The sequence below is a fragment of the Enhydra lutris genome, unplaced genomic scaffold (genome assembly GCF_002288905.1).
Source record: "Enhydra lutris kenyoni isolate GAN:26980312 unplaced genomic scaffold, ASM228890v2 scaffoldscaffold17, whole genome shotgun sequence".
In the NCBI taxonomy this organism is placed as follows: Eukaryota; Metazoa; Chordata; class Mammalia; order Carnivora; family Mustelidae; genus Enhydra; species Enhydra lutris.
This window is the reverse complement of record NW_019154101.1, coordinates 13,926,712-13,947,664: the sequence shown is the minus strand read 5'-3', so window position 1 is coordinate 13,947,664 and position 20,953 is coordinate 13,926,712. Positions and strand designations below refer to the sequence as shown.

The 20,953-nt window shown below is 34.2% G+C and overlaps 2 protein-coding genes across 3 annotated transcripts in view; one reads left to right on the top strand and one right to left on the bottom strand.

Annotated features, from left to right (window-relative positions):
* LOC111147536 (centrosomal protein 85 like) overlaps positions 1–20,953 on the top strand; it is a 168,769-nt gene that overhangs the window by 57,565 nt on the left and 90,251 nt on the right. The gene's annotated exons all lie outside the window — the stretch shown is intronic.
* On the bottom strand, positions 4,902–14,817 carry LOC111147537 (phospholamban). Its single transcript, XM_022503619.1, has 2 exons — positions 14,708–14,817; positions 4,902–7,447 (listed from the first exon to the last, which is right to left on the bottom strand). The coding sequence occupies exon 2, from the start codon at positions 7,346–7,348 to the stop codon at positions 7,190–7,192; it is 159 nt and encodes a 52-aa protein (XP_022359327.1). The 5' UTR covers positions 7,349–7,447; positions 14,708–14,817; the 3' UTR covers positions 4,902–7,189.

The window sequence follows — 20,953 nt, the reverse complement described above, 5'->3', positions numbered from 1 at the left end:
TGTTACGAGTACAGGAAGTAGCACACTTGCAGTAAGCATAGAACAGTGTCTGTCCATTAGTGCAGATTGTTTTGCTTTTCCTTTTTCCTTCAACTTACTAAGCATAAATGGTATAAACTCCCAAAGTACTGTTTTGATAAACAAAAGTTAAAAAATATTTGAGGCTGATTAAAATGAAAAACTTAAAATCTTGTACCGAACTTCGTCTTTACTTTCCTTCTCATTTGTTAAGTGAGCATAAAAATGAACAAAGCAACACATTTTCAATTTAAATGTAAAAGAGACAAAGGAACTGGCTTGGTATAGTAGAACATAAACTTGGGAGTATGAGGTCTTGGATTTTGTCTCTATCAGATTCAGAACCTGGATGATTTTTCCATCTGGGCCTCAGTTTCTTTTTCTGTTCTTCTATTTTTTTTTTTAATCAGTGAATAATTGACATATAACATTGCATTAATTGCAGTTCTACAACATAATGACTTGATATATGTATGTTTTGTGAAGTGATCACCACAATTAGTCTAAGTCTGGTCTGGTTAATGTCCATCAGCATATATAGTTTCAATTTTTTTTTCCTTGTGATAACTTGTAAAGTTTTGTCTCTTAGAAACTTTCAAATATATGGTAGTGTATTATTAACTAGAGTTATCATGGTGTACATTAAGTACATCCTTATGACTTGGAAGATTTTATCTTTTGACTTCCTTCACCCATTTTGTCCACCCCACCCTGGCTCTGGTAAACACCCGTTAGTTCTCTGTGATTTCTTTTCTTTTCTTTTCTTTTCTTTTTTTTTTTTTTAAGATTCTGCATGTAAATGTGATGATACAGTATTTGTCTTTGACTTCTTTCACTTATCACAGTGCCCTCAAGGTACATTCATGTCACAAATGGCAAGATTTCGTTTTGTTACAACTGAATAATAATCCATTGTATATATACCACATTTTCTTTGTTCATTCATTCATCAGTGGGCACTTAGCTTGCTTTCATGTCCTGACTATCGTAAATAGTGCTCCGGAGGACATAGGAGTGCGTATATCCTTTTGGGTTAGTGTTTTCGTTTCTTTCGGTTAAGTACCCAAAAGGGGAATTGCTAGATCATATGGTAGCACTATTTTTAATTTTTTGAGGAACCCCTCATACTGTTTTCCATAGTGGCTGCACCAATTTACATTCCCACATAGAGTGCACAAGGTTTGTCTTTTCTCCACATCCTTGCCAATACTTGTAATCTCTTGTCTTTTTGATCATGACTATTCTAACAGATGTGAGGTGATAGCTCATTGTGGTTTTGATCTGCATTTCCCTGATAGTGATGTTAGGCACCTTTTCATGGGTCTGTTGGCTAGCTGCATGTCTTCTCATTTCTTCGTCTGTGAAATGAGGAGGTGGAACTAAAGTATTTTGAAGTTTTGGTGGTGCTTGATAGATATTTAGGTTTATAAGCAAAAAAAAGATTAAGTTGGGTATCAGGATTTATTAATCAGGGGGCACCTGGGTGGCTTAGTCAGTTGAACATCTGCCTTTGCCTCAGGTCATGATCTCAGGGTCTTGGGATCGAGCCCCACATTGGGATCCCTGCTCAGTGGGGAGCCTGCTTCTCCCTCTCCCTCTACCTGCCACTCCCCTTGTTTGTGTGCACTCTTCCTCTCTCAAATAAATAAAATCTTGAAAAAAAGATACATTAATCAGTTTGAGGAAAGCATTTTATAAAATATCACATATAAATAAAAGTGGCATGTATCCCCTAAAGTAACATGTAAATATGTACATTTCTTGATGTGGAAATTTTTTTTTTCCAGAGTAATTTCCACAGCTCATTTTAACTGGGAAAGCAATTATCTGTAGAATTTTTTTATAAATCTTATCATCCATTTTTTATTACAAGAATTTTCTGAAACTAATTCTATCAGAAATTATAAAATTTCCCTTAGAGAAAACATTTAAAATTACTATTCATTACTGCTACTAATAAAAAATAGTAAAGATTAAAGGAATATATCCTATGAAAGTGTAAGGAGATCTAGAAACCTCGCAAATCTGAGTTCCAAAACATAAACACACCTGAATATGCTACATTTACAGGGGAATCCTGAACACATCCCGTGTACCTTCGGTATTCTCGTTTTGGGCACAGTACTGAACAATCTTGATTATATATAAAAACCACATAACCAAAAGGAAGCATTATTACGATGTTTGAAATACAAATCAGAGAAGAGCAATTTAACCAGATTTGTGATTTATCAGTTCAAGTGATTGAAAGATAGGAAACATAATTTTTATAATTTAAAAAAAAATCTTTTTTAAAAAAGATTTTACTTATTTATTTGAGAGCGAGCACAGAGGGAGAGTGGAAGGGAGAAGCAGACTCCCTGCTGAGTAGGGATTCCCAATGTAGGACTCGATCCCAGGACTCTGGTATCGTGCCCTGAGCCAAAGGCAGATGCCTAACCGACTGAGCCACCTGGGCACTCCAGAAACCTAATTTTTTTTTTTTTTTAAAGATTTTTCTTTATTTGACAGACAGATTGCAAGTAGGCAGAGAGACAGAGAGGGGGAAGCAGGCTCCCTGCTGAGCAGAGCCTGATGCGGGCCTCGATCCCAGGACCCTGAGATCATGACCTGAGCTGAAGGCAGAGGCTTTAACCCACTGAGCCACCCAGGCGCCCCAGAAACCTAATTTTTAAAATGCTGTTATATTTTAGTTCTCAAATGCTCTGTGATTATATGAGAACAGAGATCAGGCAGTTATTTCTCCAGCTGGTATGTTTGCACAGAATTGTAGTTGTCCATGGGGTGCTAAGTAATAATATTCCAACCTGAAGGTGTGATAGAAAGATAACTGAGCAAATTGGATGAATTTAAGGGAGTGAGTACTAATTTACTTCTTTTACTCTACTTGGAAAACCCTCTGCTTTGGAGTTTTTCCTAACCTTGAAGCTATGCAAAGAGGGTAAGAAGCTTGGAGGTGCACTGTAGAGCCAAACTTATATTTAAATCTTCTGCCTAGTACATGATAGAAGAAGAAGGTTACTAGAGGACAACATTTGCACACACCCTGGTGTGTCCTGCTTTTTGATGAACCATATTTGAAAGGGTCTCTTTGTTGTGCTCCTAAGTGCTGTAGTAGAGAGATGAAAGCAGGTAAAGAAAACTGAAGACCCTTCAGTTGCTATGTTTAAATGATCCCTTCTCTTCTCATTCCCTTCTTGGACTATTACAGAAAACAGTTCTTAAATACCTTCTCCTTGGAGCCTCCAAGTGCTGTCTTTATTATAAAAGTTCTTATCTTAGTTGTTTCTTAAAAGACCTTTTAAAGAATTGACTTCCTTTTTGTCTAATTTTTACATAAAGGAAAGAGCCATAGTAAGGATCAGACCATCTGATAAATTGTGAGAATGTGTATGATTTTCAGGCACAACTCCTAAACTCTCACCATGAAAGAAGCCTCTCTCTTTACAACCAAGGAAAGGCATTTGGCAGAGTCATAATCTAACACCACCATAGATTTATATAGAACCTAGTAGCTCTCAGAATTGTTTATCTCATTTGATCTGCACAGTTTCTTTCCCTGCTTTTCTCCCCCCAAAGGTTAATATTGTAATGTGGAAGCTTGGCTCTTAGGAATAATTATTGAGTCAGCTTCATAGTCACATGCTCATGCTATTCCTGGATTCCCATGATTTCCTACTAACTCAGCTAGAATGCAGGTAGAGTAATACTCTGAAACATTTTCCTTTGTAAATGAAGAGAGGCTATCTATGCCTTTAGGTGGTTAGAATATAGACCTCCATGTGCAAACTGTCTTTGGGTCTTTCCTCTGTTCTGTGTCACCCCTCTCCTCCCACCTTCCCCAAAACCTTTCTGACTCTACAGCAGAAAAGACAGAGCACCAGAGTCTTGCCTTCTCTTTGGAAAGAATGTATCCCTTACCATTTCCTTCTTTTATTTCTTTTCTGGAGGATGGGAGAATGGGGGAAGGGCATGCAAGGTGTATACCTCTACACACAACAGTATCCATTGGATTCCTTTAAGCTCACAGTGCATCTTTTCAGACAGAAGTGAGGAAGTGGTCTGTTTATTGAGGAAGTTGGTTATCTTCTTTTCTTTTACATTCCCTAGGATGTTTCTAAGTTCTGGGTTGCAATCATTTTTTAAAGAGAGGAAGATAAAATTTTGTACCCCACTTAAATCATGATGAGGCTTGTTCAGCCAAAATATCGACACCTAGTGATTTCAGCATATTTTGCTGAAAACTTTATATAAATCAAGAATGTAAATAAAAATTTGATAAAATGACTTAAATGACTTGGTTTTTGTTTAACATGATTAAAAAATGAAAAAGTTTTATTTTTAACATGAGAGTGTTTTATGTATTCTATTGCATACTCTGAAAAGAAATAGTTTTCTTGTTCTTATTTTTGTCCTTTTTTTTACTGTTTAAGATCTAACTGTGCACTGAAAGCTGTGAACCCTATGACACTCTAGATAGGATGTGACAATATGACACATTCACTTGGTAGTTAAAAAGCATTTTGTATATATGCTTTAATAAATTAGTAATACGTTTGACTTTTTTTAATCTTTCAACTTTTCTACATAGTATTGGCTTGTAATTTTATACATCAGAAGAGCAAATTAAAAAAAAAAAAAACAACTTACTGGTTTCTCACTTTGCCAGAAGACTAAAAAATAATTAGAGGAGAAATAAAATCTAAAGAGTAGAAAATTCATTATTTTATGTAGGTCTGCCCTCTTGTGTCTATATGAGGAAATCTTGATCTTACTTTGAGAAAAGTCACTCACTGAAAACAATCTACAAAACCAAAACTGCTTATATTGATTGTTTTATGGCCATATCAATCATGAGTTGTATTAAAAAGCAATTTCACTGAGTTCAAAAAGGTTCTTTTTGATATAGGTGATTTGCATTAAATAAATATTTTGAAACAACTACTATATAAAGGGCAACATTAAACATTTAAAAATTAGTTCATTTGTAGTATCCTGTAAGTTAAGATTAAACTTTATTCTATAGTAGAAAGATCATTTGGTATTTAAAAATTTTAAATACATTGTTTTATTATATCTTACTCTTTACATATAATGATAAACAGAATAAATAAGTTCCATTTAAGGAATAGGTTTTTTGGTTCTATTTTATAATCTGAATTACAGTATACTTTAATCCTCAAGAAAAAGGTTTTTAATTTCGCTTAAAGTCAGAAAGAAAAACAAAAAACTTATTTCTATTTTACTTAGGGAAATACTCCATAACTTCACATTTTCTAGTTTGATGTTGATATTGTAATAATGAACAATACAATGAAAGGAACAGAATTTAGCATTTCAGGTTTTCACATATTAACATCAGTGCAGCTAATTATAGAACTTGGTTACTTTTTTCACAAGTAATTGTACCAGTGATGTAAATGTATTGCTTATTATTTATAAGCCGCTTAGTTGATAGTAGGGATCTCCAGCCCATAGATGAGGCTTCGCTGAAATCTCCCTGTCAGTATGAGATCCTTTTTCGTCTGTTCCTCAAATATCAGTAAATCAAAACTGCCCCCCCCATCTCTAGTACCTGTCAGGTACCCAGAAAAAATTTATAACAGTGTCTTCTTGATTAATATGTTAGTTGCATTTGTATTATAAACCAAGGTCAGTACTGACTTCTCAAATTCTTTTAGTAACCACATTTTAGCAAATCATACAGTAAATTATGTGTTCTCTACTCTTTTAGTATTGCTATATTAGTAATATGTCTTGAATTGAAGTTAAAATTACTAGATTATGCAGTATAGGTATAAACCACTTTAGGCCTAATTCTAAACTGAATCAAGTTAAATTAACAAATTAATGAATGTATTTTCCAGTACCAAGTTTTACTTCTGTTATGAGTTGGAGGGTATTTTTAAGTGATCAGAGAGGAAATTGAACGTGTATTCAGCAAAAAAGAAAAAAAATTGTAGATTAATATTGCTGGGTTTATAATTTAGCATGGTAGAATGGCCTACCAAGTAGGTATTGACCATTTGGTTGACAGGTTAAGGAAAATAGTTCTATGCTATTATGAACTGTAGGATAAAAAGGTCATGTCAAAACGTAATCAAAGAATTAATTTTGGGGAACCCCCAATTTTTTTTCTTTTAATGCTTAAAAGAATGTATTTTCCTTTTATTCTTTTTTTAAATTCTTCTTCTTGCCTATATTGAGGCTGAGCTTAAAAATAGAAGACAATCTATAAAATCATCCTAAAGTCTTAAGATTTCATAATTTCAAAGACATAGTGTGATTAAGTTACGTACTTAGATGATCAACTACAGTGCCTGAAGTTAGGTTAGACTCTCTTCTATTAGTGTATTAGTAATTATGGCTAATCATACTGTCAGCTGTTAAGTTAACCAGTAGTTCTTGTCTGATGATCATAATGTACTACAGAGAACGGATTTATGGTTTATCTTCATATACTAGAATTCTGTAATTCTTTGAAAAAATTGGTTAAGAGAAATTTTATTTATGTTAGAGTATGGCCCTACTTTTCCTACTTGGTTCTCATAAACTTTAAAAAATATTAGTGTAGTACAAAGAAAGAATAATACAATTTCTATTTTATAATGTAGGTTATGCGAGTTACTACAAAGAGTTCTGAAGATAATAAGATAACAGATGTGAGAAATCAGTAGGCTATTTCAAATGATGACTCTTCATATGAATGATTATTTTGGTACTTGGTGAAGACCTGAAAAATATTTAATAAACATCACGGAGGCTTTTACAGTACAATATAAATAATATTTACCCCCAAGAGTGAAGCTAATGCTTTATAAGTGAAATGAACTGGTTAGCAGTGCAATTTCAAAACTAAACCTACTTCATCCTCAGAGAAGATGTGGGATAGAAACTTACAAGCTCTGTAAGTTTCTGAATTCAACAGTTACATTATGCACACTTACAGTCATTTTGAATTTTTGAAAATAAAGCTCTTTTCATGTTTACACAATCCCATGGGTGAATACATTTGCTAAAACTTTGTTTTGTCCTGAATCTTGACCTTTTCAAAAGAAATTCTTCTACTTAGGAAGTGGTCTGTTATGTAGTACTTTTCCCCCCTCTTCATGGGATGACAGATTTTAAGCTGATGGTGACAAGTTGCATCACTGGAGATTGCAGCAGAACTTCAGAGAAGCATAACAATGATGCAGATCAACAAGAGACATATTAAAATGAGACAGAAATTTATAAATAGGTTCTGAAGATTTTGGCGTGCTTGTTGAGGCATTTCAATGGTTGAAGCTCTTCTTATAGCAGAGCGAGTGAGGTATTGGACTTTCTCCATGACCCCAGGAAAGCAGGAAGTCTCAGGTTTTAAATGGTGGAGAGAAAGGTAAAAAGCTGGCAGCCAAATAGGAGCTCCGTCACTCTTCGTTTGCGTAGCCTGGAATGTAAAAGTAGTGAATGGATTAGGATCATGCATGTAACCTATTCTCTGAACAGGTAAAGACACAATTTTGTATTAATTCATCTTCCTCAATATTTGTATTTATGACATAAAATATGTAGTCTTTTTTGGTGAGGGTCACCATGATGTCTTTTTTGTCTTGTATTTGGAGTGTAAGAACTTAAGTCTTTGCTTTCTCCTCTCAAAATGACTAGAAGTATAGTTTGGTTTAGGGTGCAGCTCATTTCAGACGATTGCCTTGAGCGAAAGTTCTCACATATAGTTTCATAAAGACTATTTCTCTGTGAGCATAACTGTTGTGAATATTAGTTTATTAATAGCATCAGAGGAAATCTCATAAAAACAAATGCATGTAAGAAATTACTTTGCAGATGTTGATTTTCGTCCAAAATAAAAGTTAAATGGGAAGTATTATAGCAGAACTATAGATTCACATGTTTGTCATCCCTTTTTATGGTTTTGTAGCTTTGTAGAATATGCTATTTTGAGAATGGGAGAGGGAAGATGTATTTCAGGCATGATCAATGAGAACTAGGCATTTAGGTTTACAGAGAAAGCATGTGGTAAATTGTTGTTAGATTCTGTAGTTTCAGTACCTCAGTTTGGCTCTATTAGCTTTGAATTACATACTCGATTGCACTTTCATTTGGCCGGAGACTCTGGCCTCCTTCTAGTATTGATCTATAGTGAGGAGATCCAAACAGCTAACTTAACAGCAAACTTCATTCTCTTAAAGAGTTGGTAAAACCTGTGTTTCCCTAACATATATATGTCTGTAACATATATTCTTCATTGTCCAACACAAGGGCTGTTAACACCCCTACTACTTGGTAGATGGCATCTTAAGTGTGTTTTTAAATTTAATTTAATTACTTTTGTTTGAATTCCTCAGATAAAATACTGTAGAAATAAAGCCTTTTTTATTTTGTCATTTAAGAAAATGCATGCTTTAAGTTTTTTTCTGCTGTTGGTTAAATGTGGGGAAGATTCATTCTTTTATGTATTTGACTAGTTCATGTGAGAATGTATAACAGAATAGTTAAGAAAGGAATAAGAACTAGCATTGGTCATTCCTGTTAGAACTTACATTTTTATGAAGTTTCATGACTTAAATGGTCTGTAAGTTCTGATTTTAAAAATTACTTCGAGAAAAAACATGGGAAAGGAGGAAGCTGGCTAGTTGTTCATCATGAAGCATATATGCACGAGTCATTCCCTACCCCGACACTTTGATGAGTGGGACTTCAGTCACATGAAACATGTCACCTTTCCATAAATACTTCATTGCCTTTTTTGATTCTGTCTTTTGTACATGTTGTTCTGGTTGTGCCTGGAATGTCTACCCTCTACCCCCCCGCTCTACCTTTGATTCTTTGCCAGGCAAACTTTAGTTGATCCTTAAGGCCCAGTTTAGATATCACTTCCTAATGAAACTTTCCATTACTCATTAAGTAGAATTGGTTATCTCCTCTGGTTTTCAGTAGGGCTTTGGTGTTACCTATTTCAGGAGAGCTATCTGGCTGTGCTCTAATTTTGATTCACATGTCCCCAGGTAGACTTGTAGATCATGAGTATAAGGAACTCTGCATGTTTATTTTGTATTCTAGTATGCAGTGCATAGCTGTTACTATTTGAGTAACAAATAGTACAACTATTTGAGTGAAGCTGAATGAGGGATTCTTATGATTTAATTTAATAGTTTTAGGAAATTGTTAATGATCAAAAGTAGTGCTGGGACTAACAGATTAACCAGTTAGAATAACAGAATTTGGTAGTTGAACACAAATTATAATCTCCAGTATTCTTCTCAAGTCTCTGTCACAGAAGAGAGAAATGAAGTTTAGAAGATTACAGCTTAGATAAATTGTTAGTATTAACATTAACCTGAAGGAAGCTTTGTACAGATGGGTATTTGGTGAAATATGAGGAAGTATGCCCTAGGGAGATGAACTCTCTACTGATGAAGGTATGATGAATACATTTAAAGATGAGTTCCTCCATTCCTTAGAGGCAAGCTGTAATTGGGTAATATTTGATGGAAATCCTCAAAAGTAATTTCACTTGATATTCATTTTATCTGATGATAATAGAGCATTCTTTTAGGATAATCATAAATGGATTGTATTGGGAGGTTTTGAACTTGTACCTGGCACCAGCAATAATGGAGATGGAAATTAGTCCTACCTCTCCTTTTAAAGGAAATATATAGATTAGTTGTATGGGACAGGAGGAGTAAGGACACTTGAAAATTTAATTCATCACCCACGCTATAGAATCAGAATATTGAAAAATATAAAAGGGATCTGGTTGTAGAAATGCCATATTCCTGTCTCTTGAGTTACATGTAAGAGGCAAAGTACCCACACAGTATTTTGTATACTGTGGGATCTATGATTATTTTCATTTTGGGAGGAATGGGAAGAATACTATTCTTTGTAGGATTTATAAAGTCTTTTGTTATCCACTTTTCCTCATTTGCTCAAAAAAAGTGAAATTGGGAAGTATCAATATGCTATTCTGTTTTTTGAAATGGAGGAACAAAAGAGACAATCCACAGGGAACTCGTAATCTTCCAACTAAGTACCATAGTAGGCAACATTTTGGGTGAAAGGTACTATATCAGCTTCTACAAGGGCCCTCACTTTGTAGTGAGTCCTACTTCTTAATGTAATATTAGATGCAATCTTGTGCAAAACAAACCTCAGTCTCAGTAGACTTTGGAAAACTTTTGGTGATCTGCTTTATGACTTGCTAGGAAACAAACAATTTAACAATGCAGTATATGGTGAGCAGCAATCCTCACCTATAATTTACGTACTTTCAGTCCTTTGCATAATTTTCTGAACTTCCAATTTTGGGGAGTACTTTCTCTCTGAAACCTTAAATTCCTAAGATTCTTTATGGAATTCAGAATTTTGCTTTTTTTAATTTTTGGCTGTTTACTTCTTTTAGTAAATGGAGGCATATTTTCCTAGTAAACTCAAGTATTACACATCTAACACTGAGGTCCTACAGGTACTTTTTAGAGTTCTTTTTCCACTTAATTGGTTCAGAAGGTTAGAATTCTCTATAGGTTTGAGTGTACAGGACCTCTCTATATTAAGATTATTTTGGGGTTTTGTTTTTTCTTACTATTCACTGTCATTTTCACAGATATCTGGAGATACCTGGAAATGATTATATATGCGTGTTTTGTGACTTGTTGAATCAAGTCAGGACAGTTCATCATAGATTTATTATCCATCTGTTGGATGCAGAAGTTCAATTTGGTAGAATAATTTTCCTTTTGAGATTATCTAATATTAAACTTGGATGTTCTATTTGAAGTTACTTTGTGGCATCAACATTCCAGAACTTTGTTGGTCCGCACTGGCTATTTGAAAGAAGCTTCAGGCTGCTTCTGCCCGGTTATGAAAAGAATTGTGTAAACATAAAAATCACTCTGTTCTCAACCCCTAAATTGACCCCATAATGAAATGTTTTCCTTGCTGTAAAGCTCTGCCTTGAGGAAAATTCATTAAACAATAGCATAGAGAGATTTTCTCTTTGAAATTGTCACATTGCTCTTGCTGTTTTGTCGGTAGACTTGTCTTCATTATCTGTTTATTATGTTAAAATTAATTTATTCACAATTAAAGTATTCTTTTTAACCCTTTAGTAGTTGAGACTTCAGATTCTTCTTTTGGGGGAAAAGATGTGGGAAGGGAGTGCAGAAGGAAAGTTTTAAGGAAAAATGAATGCTAGTTCTCTAAACCCCCACTAATATAAGTGAAATGGTCTTTTTTTTTTTTTTTTTTTTTTGAAAGACCTGAAGGTGGAGTACATTTTAAAATTCACTAGAGGTCCTCAGTTGACTGTGATTATCCTGGGGTGGAGCTGTAGGCCCAGGCTTCATTTTACTGTGTTTATTTGGTAATATATGCTTCAGAATTAATGTAGGGTAAGGACATCGAAGTACAATTTCTAGAAATGTTCAAAAGACTACATATTATCTGTTTTAGGTAATTATAATTTAGAAAGATTATTTCCTTGATTTTTAACCCTTAGGTTTATTCTATTGCTACGCTGATCAACACTGTTAATTCAGTTTAGATGAAAATCATTTTCATAGCATAAATAACAAAGCAAGATTTCTCTGTTGGAGCACTGTAAAATAAATGGGGTAGAATATTTTAAATGGTAGAATGTGAGCAGGTCAGAAATGAAATTGAGGTAAGGATTTAATATTGGAACTGGAATAAAATGCAAAAGTGTGTGGTTTTGTGAAAAGTTTTGAAAAATTAACCTAGATTTTAGGCATCAGGGCTAAATAGATCAAAGGCATCAGTATTTAAGGAATGAAACAAATTAAAGGAAACATTGATTGTGGTATGTTCTGTCGTTTTTTTTAAAGCCTGTGAGTTATTTTGAGTTTTGCCTTCCATGGTTTATTGTTTAATAACAAGGATATCTGTAACTTTCTTATATCCCTGTCTTTAAAAGTGATCAGGAGAATATTATATAGGTTATTAAGGACATAATGCCCCATGTGTAAGTTAGCTTTCAATGAAATGGAGTGGTTTTGAATTTAAATGAAGTTTGTGTCCTCTGACTTTGCATTTAGGGTACCATTAACAGTATTTGAGGACTTTAGTTTATTTTGCTTTGCCGGTGTCATGATGTATTTTTAAGCCATGCTGATCACTGGATGTGATGTGCATGTGGTTTAGAGTTCTAAAATCTTGGCTCCAACCAAGGCACCACCATTTCTAGCTCCGTGACCTTGCAGTTCACATTTTTGTGTCTGTTTCCTAATGTAAAATAGAGATGCAGTATCACACATACCAAAATGAAATTTTGGTATATATCAGTACATTTAGAAGATTGTTCAGAAATAAAGAAGGAAGTTTTGATTGACTATTTCTAGGATTGGTAATAAACATAGTCTAACTTAGAGACTTAATCTAATATTTACATTTAATTTTTACTTAAAAATTAATATATTTGATAGTCTAATATATTACATAATCTATTACACAACACATTTACTACATTAAAATTTTTTTTAAAGATTTCTTTATTTATTTATTTGACAGAGAGAGAGAGAGAAAGAGAGACACAGTGAGAGAGGGAACACAAGCAGGGGGAATGGGAGAGGGAGAAGCAGATTTCCCACCGAGCAGGGAACCTGATGAGGGGCTTGATTCCAGGACCCTAAGACCTGACCTGAGCTGAAGGCAGATGCTTAACAACTGAGCCACCCAGGCACCCCTAAAAATTTTTTTCTTTTACAAATTTTGTTTATACAAATCCTTTGTTTATACAACTATTCTGTCTCCAATTAATCAGATTAAGAAATAATACATAAAAATATGAATCAAAGTGTTTTTTTCTGGAATATTATTTTCCTTACTGTCCACTAAAATGCTTTTAAAATAATTCTAATATTTGAGTTTCAGGAAATGATAATGACTGACTTCCCATAGGAAAGCAAGTACTTTAGCGCTTTCACATGTTTTTAAACAACCAGTTTTTCATAACATTCTTCATATTTCTTCCTATTTGATTTCATTCGATACTTTTTTTTACAGTTAATTTTAAGCCTCCTGTCTTTGTAAACAAAGATGATACTTAAATGTCACCTTATGATAGAGGTAAACTAGTTGGGACATAATGTTTGGCAGTAGGGCATTTATGTTTGGAAATTTGAACAGCTGTCACTGTAATTTTTATTAGCCTGTATACATGGTTTATCTCAGGATAACTTTAACAGCAGAATTTGTGCTCTTTCTGGAAATTCTCAACTTTTTGGAGCAATATGTGATGTAGTAAAATTCTGGTACCATCAAAGAATTCATGAATATCCCATTTGAAGTGTAAGAATGTAATTTGTTAGGTATTTGAGTAAAAATTTGTAAATAAGTAAACAAACACCTGCACCAAGAGACCTTTATATGATATCAAAGGAAAAACATTTTATGAATGTAAAGATATTGAGAGGCAGTTACAGTGCCTCAGTGGTAGGCAAAAATTAGAAATGTTTTTGCAATGTCTTAAGGAAAGCTGCTTGTGGAATTACAAAGTTCTTTTTGAAAAAAAGCAATAGAGTTAATATTTGTCATAGGAACTTGGAATTCCAGAGATAAATTTTATTTTGACATACATATGAAAGTGTCCTTTATGTCCTGACTGATAGAGATTTAAGAATGAAGACACATTTCGTATATTAAACTGAAAATTGTAACATCAAGAGTAAGTGGAATTCAAACAGAAGTCATAAAATTTATTGTATCATCTTCATTTCTGGGCATTTAAGAAAATTTCCTTCTTTCTCATCACCCCTGTCTAAATGCAGGAAAGGATAATGAGAAACCAGGGAGGGTGGTAACTTGATAACAGTATATTCATTAATAGGCAGAATAAACATTTTTAACCAAATTTACTCAAATGAGATATTTAGGAATGTTGTACCAAAATAAGATCTCTTTAAAATTGCCAAATTGGTATTCTCTAACTTTACAAAGAATTTTACATGTGTTTTTGATGGGTGTTTTAAAATTTCCAAGCTTGTTATTTATGATATGGTATTGGATTTCATATAAGTAACAGAATTTATTAAATCTTGGAATTCTTTTTAGAAGTGTTTTTTAAAAGTTGAGTGGAGTTTATAGAGAGGGAAAAATTCCCCCAAAGGATTTTTGAGAGTAGTTTGTCTTATATTTTAAAAAATTCTATTAAGTATTTACTGTAAAGAATCATAACGATGATGTTGGAATAGTAATGCCAGCACTGTGCATGTTGTACAATCACACGGCTGCTGATAGTTTCACAGATATAACTGGAAGCCCAGTCCTACGCTGTTTCTCAGCACAGTTACAGATAATGAGATGAAGCCACTGTTTTTGCTTGACGAAATGAAATCTCCATTACCACCAAATATGGTAACATAATTGAAAGCTATTTTAATTGGCAGAAATTCACTTTTGAAAAACAAAATAAAAATGTCAAATTCAAATGACAAACCAATAACCAAGGTTAAAGATGATGCGACCCTTATTATTTCTAAGTTAAGTCTTATTCTTATAGTCCCCGAACAGATATGCATTTATTTAGAAATTAAAGTTTTTGTCATATCAAACATTTTATTGTTTAACCTGGAACTGAAATTTATAAAACATGATTAACTCTTGAAAAAGTTCAGTAATTCTAAATTATAGAAAACAAGAATTGCCAAAATCAGTGAACTCTTTTTCTTACCTTGGCTGTTGTGACGATTACAGTATGGAGTGTTGTGAAGTTTTATGAAGTCTTATCGGTGTTTAGTTGGAAAGTTTTCTGACTCTGTTACCGGACTTATGGGAACAATTGAAGTAGGTGTAGGAGAAAAAGTGCTCTAGGGTGGACTTATGATGTCACACAAGAATTCTGAAGTTATGATTGGCTAGACATAGTCTTATCACAACCAAACTTTTTTAGAATGTCATTTATCTTACTTTAAGTATGGAAAGGTCATTAACACTTTGTGCCACATTTTTTGCTTGTAATTTTTAAAAGTATATGGAAGATAAATGAGAAAAAAAAAGTGTGGGTGGTAGAAAGCTCCCTTTAAAGATTCATTAATCTTCAGGCTTAGAAATAATTGTGTACTGATGGTGATAATGTTGAAGAACTAAAATAGGTATATAGGAATTTTAATGAGCAAGAATATTACTGGTTTAAGTCAAACAACTTTTATTGTGCCATTGCTGCTGTTGCTTTAATACTACAGTTTCATAAGGTTAGCTCCTAACAGTACAGTAATTAAACATTTTCACAGAATCATGTTTAATACCTTTTACTGTCTCATTTTGTTCTCTTTCTTCATACCACTGTGTATATGGGGGAGGGGTGTGTGTGGGAAAACCAGGCTACTACTAACTGATTTCAGTTTAAAAAATTAGCTTTATCATATAAAATAAGAACTAAAACATGTATTTAATTAGTTTGTGGCTTCTTCAGGTAGAACTTTTAACAATATATTTATGAACAGTAATTTTCATGTTTATACTGATACATATTACCCCAAGAAAAGTTGCAATTCACGAATTTCAGTATTTAAGATTTTTTAACAGCTGCAATAAACTACCATAAAATCTTAACTAAAATTTTAATAAGTGGAGGCAGTATCAAGAGTAACTTTATAGTAAAAGCAAAATAATCACAGATTCCTAATCAGTGGCATTTTAAATGTTAATGATGCTTTCTTGAAAATAGGTGTGCCTTTTGTTAGACATTTAAGGTGTGTAATATTTCTAAAAGGATTGCCTCATTTAATGCAGCAATTGTTTTCCTGAAAATTACTATACAGATGAAATTTGAGTAAGTGGAATGGTATTTGAACTTCCTAGAACAATCTGTCTTTGAGATTAGAACTGGGGAAAGAATTCTTTGGAAAAGGGGTAGGCATTATTTTCCTATTTTCTCTGATTTTTTGTATATACTATATATTACATTTACCTCAATCACCACACCTACAAATTCTTATATTTAAATCTCTTCTGTAATTTTGGAGGAGGTATTGGCTATTTTATTTTATTTTTTTTATGTTTATAGTAGAGTGAGCTCCGCCTGCTTCCCTTTCTTATGGGTAACTAAAATGTGGTGCAGCAGCTGCTTATGTGTCCTTAAATGGAGATGGTTTTGGCTTCTTCCAAAGAAAGATAAAATCCTCTAGAGCAAATCTCTTGTTATTTAAAGAATCAGCTAAAACTAACAAAAAACATTTCAAAAGACCCTCTGTGAACATTTCTAAGAGAAAATTTACAACTTAAAAATAAAACCCCAAATTAAAGAAATTGCATGAATAATGTTTGACATTTTGCTCAAAGTGCTACAAGCATTTTTTCTTTCAATCCTTAAGTAATAAAGAACTCTTATTATTATTATCAATTGCCAATGATGATTGAAATAGAAGCCTAGGTTGAAAATACAAGCCTCTAAAGTGGTTTATGGTGGGTTGTCAAAGATGGCACAGCTGCTGAGCAACACACTGAGGATTCAGCTCTGGACCTCCTGCCTTATCTGTGGGATGGGCTTGTTCTGAGAGCTTAATGAGATAAAGTATGGGTCCGGACCATTAGAGATCCTGCAATAGAGTGTCCATTTAGTGTTGGTACAGTCGACCCTTGAGCATGCCGGGTAGGGGTGCCAATACCCCTTCCCACGTGGTTGAAAATCCACAGATAGCTTTTGACTCCTCAAAAACTACTAATAGCCTGCTGTTAACCAGAAGCCTTATCCATCATATAAACACAACACATATTTTGTATATGTATTATAAATTGTATTCTTATAATAAAGTAAACAGAGAAGAGAAAATGTTAAGAAAACCATAAGGAAAATACATTTATAGTACTATGCCTAAATTTATTTATAAAAATCCACATACAGGTGGACCCATGCACCTCAAACCCATGTTGTTCAAGGGTCATCTGTGCTTATTTTCTCTTTCCTTTAGAAGAGGCCCTTTTTTCTTTTCTTTCTTTCTTTCTGTTTTTTTTTAAAAGATTTTACTAAAAGAAAGAAAAAAAGGATTTTATTTTATTTGAGAGAGAGCGAGCATGAACAGGGGGAGAGGGAGAAGCAGACTCTCAGCTAAGCAGGGAACCTGACGTGGGGTTCGATCCCAGAACCCTGGGATCATGACCTGAACCGAAGGCAGACGCTTAAGTGACTAAACTACCCAGGCAACCCCCAGAAGATGATTCTTAACCTGCAGTCTATGGGTAGAGTTGAGTAGTCTTGAACTTGGATAGGAAAAAACAAATTACATCTTTCTATTTACTAAACTCTAAATAAGATTTAGCATATCTTCAGTTTTGACTGTAGACTATAAATTGCGGAAGTGTTAGCAATACATTTGACTGTCAGTATAGCAATCTCAGGTAATTTCATATTTGTTTGCAGCTAGCTTAAAATACTGTTTACATCCATCATGGAAATTACCACAATTAGGCCTGCCTGAAAATACTCTTATTTAATGCATTAATAAAGAAGCACAGATACTACACTGCAGATTTGCTTTTTAAAAATAATTTTCATCATAAGTCATTTCCTTTCTAATCTCATGCATCTTATTTAAAGAAAGTTTTAGTACAGTCCTAGATGTACAGAATTATTGCAAATATAGTATAGAGAGTTCCTCTATACCCCACACCTGTTTTCCTTGTTGGTAACATCGTACATTAGTAGGGTATGTTTGTCAAAACAGTTGCACCATTGTTGCTACATTATTTTAACTAAAGCCCATATACTTTTTATTGAGTTTTCCTCAGTTTTCTCTAGTGTCCTTTTTCTTTTCTGGGATCCTATTCAGGATATACTAGATTACATTTACTAGACATGTCTCCTCTGGTCCCCTTGGTTTTGACAATTTCTGAGACTTTACTTTTTTTGAGAGACCTTGACTATTTTAAAGAGTACTGGTCAGATATTTTGTGGAATGTTCCCCAGTTGTGATTTGCCAGATGTTTCAGTCATGGTCAGACTGCCAGAGAGGTAAAGTACCTTCATTACATATCAAGAGTATGTATGGTCAACATGACTTAGCACTGCTGCTAACCTCGATCACCTGGCTGAAGGGTAGGGTCGTCATCATTTTCCACTGTGAACTTACTTTCCCCCTTCCTTACCATGTTCCAGAAGAAAGCAGCTGTGCACAGCCCACACTTATGCTATACTATCTTAAGAGTGGAGTGTCTATAAAAATTGTTTGGAATCCTGTGTATTTTATGCATATACAGACATTCTGAGAATGGATCAGTAGGCTTCACCAGTCTGCCATATGGCACAAAAAAGGTAAGAATTCCTGTGTTAGAGGATGTTTCTATAGTTGTATGGACAGCACTTTCTGAAAGAGGGGGACTAAGTTTTCAAACAAGCTACAATCCAGACCTCTGTTTTTTTAGGCCCTCTAGCTTTGTCTCTTATCACATTCCTTTGTATCCTGTACTCTGGCCCTCTACAGCTGCCTGTGGCCCTCTGAACAGGCTATCGTTCTATTTTAAGCCTCCCTCCCCCTTACCAAACAGCGAAGTGCTGTTTCAGTTTACATCTGTGCAGCCCTCCCTGCCTTGTACCAGTTTTGCCTGTTTCTCTATTATTTGTCTCTTTTTATTGTGTTTATTAGTAGTATCTGCTTAGACTAGACTACAAGCTCCTTGAGAGCTGATCGAGTAACTCATATTTATACCACTATTTACTTTCTCTGGTACTATTTCCTAGTATAGAGCCTGACTCATTATAACTCTTAAGTACTGATTGAATGAATGATTGGACAAGTGAATAAAAAGGGAACCAGGGAAGATTGCAAGGTGGTAGTGAATGAGTGATCTGAAGAAGAAAATGTTAATGACAATTAAAAAATTATTCTCAATTTCAGAGTTCATGGGGGGCCAGGGAGGAGGAGAAGGATGTGAATGATTGAGACACTTGGGATAAGAGTAGAAAAACAGAAAATAATTTTTCTTCTTATTTAAATTTGTTGAAAATGGGGTGCCTGGGTGGGTCAGTTGGTTAAGTGTCTACCGTTTGCTCAGGTCATGATCCCCAGCGTCCTGGGATCCAGCCCGGCGTTGGGCTCCCTGCTCAGCTGGGAGCCTGCTTCTCCCTTTCTGTCTTCTTTGCCTCCCTTTCCCTCTTCTCTGCCACTCCCCCTCTTTGTGATATCTCACTTTCACTCTCAAATAAGTAAATAAAATCTTAAAAAAAGAAACATTGTTAAAAATACATTTGGAGGGTAAGAGCTGAGGAAAGTCACACCATAAGCTCATGCTTTCCAAATTGAGCCTTTTAAAAATTAAACTTTTTTCTCTACTCTTTGGATTCATAACAATCTCTGGTACTTCATATCCACTGAATATTGTATGGCCTGTTTTATATATGTAGTTACTTAACTTTTATTCTAATAATAGTTATTTTTTAAATTCTAGTTATAAGCATCTTTAGGATTACCCCCTAAAACAAAATACAGGGTGTTGATAATTATTTATATCTTACCATGATCCTGCCATGTTTCCCATCTTTTCCCCACCCAAGCAAATGATTATTCTAAATCTTGGGTTCATTTTCTTGCGTTTGTTTTTATATAATTTTGTGACATTTTTAATGTGTCTTTTAAAAGTATTCTTTATTTTAGTTAACTTTATGTAAAGGAAATCATGATGTATGTCATCTTTTGCACAGAGTATTTAAATTGCAACTTATAGAATACTGTGTTAGAGGCAAAATATAATACAGTACAAAATAATACCATAATATGCACACTTAGAGTAAGTTTTTGTGATACATACCACATTTCAAAGATAGGGAGCTTTTTTAGGTTTTTAGACCTGCTAGACAAACAGGAGAAAGATTTTGCCTAATTCTTGAGGATACTTTTCTATTAAAAGTTTGAGAATTTTAAAACTACCTGTATAAGGATTAATTGAGAAAACATCTAAGAAGGAATAAAAAGGATGGGAATAGTAGGGCTAGACTGAAGGGATAAGGAAGTACCTAAGGCAGTAGAAAAGCGAATAGACATTATCTAGTAGGAAAAAAAGACCAATTCTGAAGTAACCTGCAAACCTTATGGTTATTTGGGGGAGGTAGATTCACTTTTCGAATTGACTTGCCAGATACTTGGAGGCTCAGACATTTTATTTTTTCCTAAATGTCTGAACTCTTGATGGACTCTCTTGAGTCCTTATTAAATTTCCCAGTTTGTGATGGGGAGGACTTTGGTATCAATAGGGGCCAGTTAGTTTAAGCTAAAGGCTCACATAGGTTTGCACAATTTTGGAAAAGTTGATGAAACACACTCTGAGTGGTAGAAAAGAAATGTTATAGCATGGCCGGAGGCTTCAAAGAACTTGTCTATCAGTACATAAGTAATATGTAAATGAAACCTTGAACATTTGGAAGTTAACCACTAGTGCAAGATAACATCAGGAGGACAAGGAAATTCAGGATTAAGAATGAAATTAACACATATAATAAAGAATGATATGACTTAAGAGAGCTGCATGTTTTACAAAGGGAGCTGACCGAACCAGAGCTAAAAAAAGAAAGGGATACACACACATACACTTACACCAGAATACAAATTTAATAACAACAAAAACAACCTTTAGTCCTCTAGATACTTCTGTCAGAGCTCCATAAACCATGATACTATTCCATTATTGTTAAGATTCTAATTCAATTCCATGATTTCCAGCCTCCCTGTCCCCCCTAAACTCATTATCTTTGTGCTTGGCATCCCAGCACCTGAGCCCCTTGCATTCCCAGTCTTTATGATGGCATCATTTATTTCGTCATCCAAAATGGAAATGTGAGACGCGTTCTTGTTTCTGTATTCTACCAGATGTCCCATTCATTAAGAAATCAAATGTAGATCACCAAATAAAAGTCTCTTATCCATAGCTTCTTCAGCTCTCCTCTAAACTTTTATAGAAGCCTAGTAACTAGTCTTTCTGCCGTCTG